Source organism: Sapajus apella, unplaced genomic scaffold (assembly GCF_009761245.1).
Source record: "Sapajus apella isolate SASKATOON/1434 unplaced genomic scaffold, GSC_monkey_1.0 scaffold59, whole genome shotgun sequence".
NCBI lineage: Eukaryota > Metazoa > Chordata > Mammalia > Primates > Cebidae > Sapajus > Sapajus apella.
In genome coordinates, this window is record NW_022436999.1 from 8,146,029 (window position 1) to 8,152,854 (window position 6,826).

Consider the following 6,826-nt stretch of genomic DNA (forward strand, 5'->3'; position numbering starts at 1 on the left):
TTAGACAGATCAATGAGACAGAAAATTAACAACGACATCCAGGATTTGAACACAGATTCGGAACAAGTAAACTTAATTAACATTTATAGAACTCTCCACTTTAAATACACAAAATATACACTCTTATCAGTACCACATCACACCTATTTACAGGTTTAAATGAAATACTGGTTGGCTGCTTGTTTGTTATTTTCTTCCCTCATTTTTTTTTCATGTCTCTATTATTAAGCACAATTATAGGCATACCCATTTTTAGACTGCATTCTAGCCTGGGCAATAAAGCAACACCCCCGTTCTCTCTCCCTCTTCCTCTTTCTTCCTCTCCTTCATTTTTTTTTTAATTCTTTTTCTCTTTCTTTCTCTCTTCCTTTTTTTTTTCTTTAAAAAAAAAAAAAGAAGCCGGGCGCGGTGGCTCAAGCCTGTAATCCCAGCACTTTGGGAGGCCGAGGCGGGTGGATCACGAGGTCAAGAGATCGAGACCATCCTGGTCAACATATGGTGAAACCCCGTCTCTACTAAAAATACAAAAAATTAGCTGGGCATGGTGGCACGTGCCTGTAATCCCAGCTACTCAGGAGGCTGAGGCAGGAGAATTGCCTGAACCCAGGAGGTGGAGGTTGCAGTGAGCCGAGATCGTGCCATTGCACTCCAGCCTGGGTAACATGAGTGAAACTCCGTCTCAAAAAAAAAAAAAAAGAAAATATGATTCAGATAAATCCTGGTTGAGGATTTGTAAAGGTATACAAGTGTGCAAGAAGAAATGGCTGAAAACTATGAAGATAATTACCATAAGAGTATGTTATAGGCTAGGCATGGTGGCTCACACCTTTAAGCCTAGCATTTTGGGAGGTCAAGGCAGGTAGATTATGAGGTCAGGAGTTTGAGGTTAGCCTGGCCAAGATGATGAAACCCTGTCTCTACTAAAAATACAAAATTAGCTAGGCACAGTGGCGTGCGCCTATAGTCCCAGCTACTTGGGAGGCTGAGGCAGGAGAATCGCTTGAACCCAGGCAACAGAGGTTGCAGTGAGCTGAGATTGCGCCACTGCACTCCAGTCTGGGCAATAGAGTGAGGCTCTAAAAAAAAAAAAAAAAAAAAGAGCATGTTATAAAATCTTATAAATTTGAGAAAGCTGCAATTATTCTGATAAAGACTGCATCATTTTTTTTTCCAGCAAATTATTTCAGATGGTACAAGTTAATAGTGAATGTATATATTTTACCAGGGAATGTTTAAATACAGAAAATACAGTTTTTATTAAAGAACCAATTTTTGGTTTTGTTGATTTTCTCTATTGTATTCTCTCAGTATTTTCTACTCTGATACTTATTATTTCCTTCCTTCTACTTGTTCTGGGTTTAGTTTGCTCATTTTTCTAGTCTTTTTTTTGCTTTTTTTTTTTTTTTTGAGACATGGTCTCACTCTGTTGCCCAGGCTGAAGTGCTGCAACCTCCACATCTGGGTTCAAGTGATTGTCCCACCTCTGCCTCCCAAGTAGCTGGGACTATAGGCACACAAAACCACACCAGGCTAATTTTTGTATTGTTTGGTAGAGACAGGGTTTCACCATGTTGGCCAGGCTGGTCTCAAACTCCTGATCTGCTTGCTGCAGCCTCCCAAAGGGCTGGGATTACAGATGTGAGCCACCGCACACGGCCTTTTTTTCCATTGTCTTAAGTGGAAGTTTAGGTAATTGATTGAAGAGTATATTTTTTAAATATAGGCACTTATAAGTTTTAAGATGTAGAGTATCATTTTAAGGCATTCTTACATACAACTGTTTTACTAATTATATATTATTCTGCATTTAATTAAATCTAGTTTAATGTTATCTACTAAGCAACAACTTGAGTATATGAAGCTTGGTAGCTTATCTTTAAATGACAAACATAAAGCATGTAATTGTAAATTTAAACATATCACTAACACTGATTTTTTTCCCACTGTTAATCTAATTATGTATTTCTGTACTGCTGTTGCATTACTAACAAAATTTAAAACTGAAATTAAAATATATGAAATATATGTTTCATTTCCAGTTTGATATAAAAAATATATTACAATTTTGTGCCTATTCAGTAATTTTAGAAAATGCAGAATTCTAGTTCTGACTGGTTTGCTAATGCTTTTCTGAAGGAAAAAAAAATGTGTTTCACAGTTGAGTAAAAAACATTTGGGTTCATAAAATTAGTGTGGTTTATTTCCAACTTGACTCATGTCTCAGTTCAAATTCTCAGTGTTAATATTATAAGCAAGTATGCCAGAGCCCGATTAGGAATTTAGTACTATATATTTCTAGTCTGTAAAAATAAATCACAAATTCCAAACAACTTTATGTAATCAAAGATAAATAATTGAGTAATACTTACTCATTCTATATTTAGAGCTTCCCAACAAATGAATTTGTTTTTGTAAGTAGACAGGGTTTTGCTCTGTCGCCCAGGCTGGAGTGCAATGGTATGATCTTAGCTTACCGGAGCCTCGAACTCCTGGGTTGAGGAAATCCTCCCACCTTATCATCTTCCCAAGTAGGTGGAACTACAGGAACACACCACCACACTGGGCTGTTTTTTAATTTTCATTTTTAGTAAGGATAGGATCTCACTATGTTGCCCAGGCTGGTCTCAAATTCCTAGGCTCAAGCCATCCTTGTGCCTTGGTTTCCCAAAGTGTGAGGATTATAGGTGTGAGCCACCAGGCCCAGCCCACCATCTTCTTATTGCCCTTCTTTGTTAAGCTTCTGCAAAGCTTAGCAAAAGCAGTGGCTTCTGCTCTTACTGCATTTAAAAATAGGCCATGACTTCAAAGAACCCCTGAGTTGGAAGAGTCCTTGACATTCCAAATGGTCAGTTAAGTCTCTACTGAACAATCGAAAGACAGCTTAATTCCTCTAAGAGTTACTCATTCCATTTTGAAATGTCAAAGTTCTTTATTCTGATTCAAAGTCTAAGACCCATAACATCTACCCCCAATTATTTCTAAATCTGCCTTCTAAAATTCCAAAGAAAAGTTTAATTCTTCTTCATGACAGTCTTTTAATTATTTTAGAATAGAATAAAATCAGAGAAAAGCGCCTTTGAAAGGCACTCTCCTGGTTTTCCAATCACCTGAATCCTTTTTTTCTACTATTCTTCCTCATACTTTATTTTCATTTCTGAAGATAATTTAGGCTTTGGAGCTCAGTCCTTGATTCGATAAATTTTTTTCCTCAGAGAACAAATCCTATTTTGACATTTGTATTTAACTGACTTGTTTATCTATGTAGTTGTATCCAAACTGCAATCTTACATCTTCACTTGACCCTTCAGATATTCTCAATCTCAGATGAAGCATATTAATAACAATTTGACCATTTGTCCCGAATTTTTGTTTTTTCTTCCCATATGCCTCCAATTTCTGTAATGATACTTCCAATTTCCCAGTTGCCTCAATTGAAAACTGAGATCATGTGATGACATATAGCTCTCCCCTTATTCTCTTCTACATTAAACTGATTGAATCTTATTCTTCTTTTTTTCTTTTTTGAGACAGGGTCTCACTTTGTTGCCCAGGAGGGAGTACAGTGGCACAATCATGGCACACTGCAACCTCTTCCTCCTGGGCTCAAGTGATCTTCCCACCCTAGCCTCCGAGTAGCTGGGACTGTAGGTGCATGCCACCATGTCTGGTTAATTTGTTTTTTGTGGTTTTTTCGAGACAAAGTTTCGCTCTTGTTGCCCAGGCTACAGTGCAGTGACATGATCTCAGTTCACTGCAACCTCCGCCTCCTGAATTCAGACGATTCTCCTGCCTCAGCCTTGCAAGTAGCTGGCATTACAGGAATGTGCCACCACACCCAGCTAATTTTTGTATTTTTAGTAGAGATGGGGTTTCACCATGTTGGCCAAGTTGGTCTCAAACTCCTGACCTGAGGTGATCCACCCACCTCGGCCTCCCAAAGTGCTGGGATTACAGGAGTGAGCCACCGTGCCCAGCCTATTTGTATTTTTTGTAGAGACAGCGTTTTACCATGCTTCCTAGACTGGTCTCAAACTCCTGGGCTCAAGCGATCTACCTGCCTTAGCCTCCCAAAGTGCTGGGATTCCAGGTATGAGCACTGTGCTCAGCCTAATTCTTTCTTTGAAATAAGATCTTGATTATCTCATGCCTACACTGTTGCCATAGCTCCTCAAATGTTCTGTGGAGTTATCTCTTAACACACCCTCCATCCTACCATCAGCCATAAGATTCATTTTCCTAAATAACAGATTTCAGAATCATTTCTCTATTAAAATTTTGATGGTTGTCCAATGCATAAAATGTAAACTCTAAGCTTCTCAATATGACTTTTAAGTTTTACAATAACTCCACTCTTAAGAATCCAACCTAATCTCTTTAATATTCTCTACTGCAAACTTCTCCCTCATGGTCTTGTAATACCCCATGTTTATTACTGGCTTTGTAAAAATCTTTTTAAACTTAAAAAAATGAAATGGAACACAGTAAAGTACATGAAACAAATGTAGAGCTTAATAATTATAAAGTGAACATCTACAGAACCATCACCCAAATCAAGAAATAAACACTGCTTGCACCCCAGAAGACTTTTTCTCATGTGACCCTTCTTGATCACACCCTAATTCCTTAGCAGTAACCACTATCTCGACTTAACAGTAATTGTGTGCTTTCTACATAGTTTTACCACCCAGGTACATCCTTAAATATTTTAGTTTGCCTCTTTTTGAATTATACTTTATGTGTTCTTTCATCAACACTATTTGTAAGACTTTTCAGGTTGCTGTGTAATTGTAGTTTCATTGTTATAATTCAGGGTTTCTCAACCTTTGCACTATTAACATTGGGAGTGATACTTTGTTGTGGTGGCTGTCCCATGTATTGCAGGACGTTTAGTGGCATCCCCTGCACCATCCATTAGAAGTCAGTAGTGCTTTCCCATCTGACAACCAAAAAATGTCTCCGGATATTGCCAAATGTCTCCTAGGAGGCAAAAATCACTCCTGGTAGAGGACTACTGCACTACTTAATTCACTTCCATTACTCATTCATCCATGTGTTCCATTCTATGAATATATCACAGTTATTTTTCCAATCTACCACCACAAAAATAATGCTGTTATGAACACTCTTATGAAAGTCTTCAGAAGCATATACACATTCATTTTTCTAGAACGGGAATCGCTGGGTCATTTCGGTATAAGGCTCACCCGTTTTTCCAAAGTGGTTGTATCATACGAGAAAATATACTGTTATATATGCTCCTCAAAAGCCTAAGTATTACCCATAAGATACTAAGGCATAAGCAACTATAGAGATTTTCTCCCTCCCATCCAATTTACCAATTCCATTCCTGTAATTTTCCCCCATCCTCCAGCTCCTCCTTATCTTGTTTTCTACCCTAATTACAACTGTCCTTCAAGTCTTAAAGGTGGACACCTTTTCGCAGGGGAGAACAACACTATCTCCTATTGCCCTCCCCTTTCCCTAAACTTGAATAGCATTTCTGAACCGAACTACTCATTTTTCGTTAGTCACATACTCCCCAAAACTGTGAGCTCTTAGGCAGCACCAAAGCTACCTTTTTATTTCTAATTTGAAATAAAGGATCCAGCCGGGCGAGGTGGCTCACGCCTGTAATTCCAGCACTTTGGGAGGCCAAGGCAGGAGGATCGCTTGATCCCAGGAATTTGAGACCAGCCTGGGCAACAGTGGGAACCTGTCTCCAAAAAAGAGAGGAGAAATAAAGAATCCCTTTGTGGCCTAAAGTAATCTAGCTACACATATATAAATGTTCAACAAAGATACCCTGAGTGAATGAGAATAGACAAGCTTTGCAACCTCCTGAGCCTGAAAGTAACAGAGATTTAAAAGGCAGTAACAGCCAGGAAATCTGAATTCTAGTCCTGGCTCTCATCCATGCAACTACAACGTGAACTTGGGCAAGTGATTTCCCCTCTCTGGACATCGGTTTCATCTGCAAAAGTGTTAGAACAGATGACCTCTGAAGTCCCCTCCAGTGCTAGAATTCGGTAAGAAAACTGAACTTCATCAAATCGAGCCTGAGGATGAGACCGGAAGTGGGGGTTGGGGAGTCCCTCGGTTGTTGACCCGGGTTGTGGTGGCGGTGGGGTTCCTCTGTTGCTCCACGGAGCTCCACGAAACCGGCACGACAGCTGAAGTCAGCCGCCAGGGCGGGGACCAGAGATGCCGACCGCCACAGGCCATCCCCAGTGTACCTAAATACCGCTACCGGGACACCGGGACCGGCAGTGCGGGCGAGTCAGCCCCACGTACGGCCTCTCTGGGAAGGCCAGCCTGGGGCATGAGACACCTCGAGGCCGGCCGCCGGCCAAAGGAGAGCCCAGTCGCTCACCCGGTTGGGATATTCCTTCTCCACACAGTCTCCACACATCGCGAAGCAGTCAACAGGCAACGTCCTCCAACGCTTCCGGGAAGACGAAAACTCGCGAGAGCTGAGATACGGTTACCGCATGCGCCCAAGTACTCGACTCCTGGGTCTTCTGTCACTGGAACCGATCCGAAGTCTCCGCCCCTTAGCAACTGTTGTCAGGGCAGGGCACAGTCTCCTTGGCACCATGTGTCGGCAAAGGGTGGGGCTCCAGAAACCTCTGAAGAAAGGGGAAGAAACCTTATGCACTGACAGATGCGGGGGGAAGGGAAAGCGGATCTTGGGCTGAGTGAAGTTCTCACAGATGCCTTCCTGAGCTTAAGCTGACAAGAAAGGCAAATCATAACACACAAGAGAGGGAATTATTTCTCGCTACCCTATAGACAAATCTGAAATGTTAATAAATACCTTTCTGTACCA

General features: G+C 40.9%; 1 protein-coding gene across 8 annotated transcripts in view; it reads right to left on the reverse strand.

Moving 5' to 3' along the window:
- Positions 1-6,539, reverse strand: part of CHURC1 (churchill domain containing 1) — a 32,210-nt gene extending 25,671 nt beyond the window's left edge. For 7 of the 8 annotated variants that reach the window (XR_004259095.1, XR_004259094.1, XR_004259096.1 and 4 more), the window contains exon 1: positions 6,371-6,526. Coding sequence is in view for 5 of the 8 variants with exons in the window: in XM_032245877.1 (XP_032101768.1) it covers positions 6,371-6,409 (39 nt within the window). In the remaining 3 variants the exon portion in view is untranslated. Of the gene's footprint in view, positions 1-6,370 lie in introns of all 8 variants that reach the window. The other variant, XM_032245875.1, reaches the window with a different exon arrangement.
- Positions 6,540-6,826: the final 287 nt, after the last annotated feature.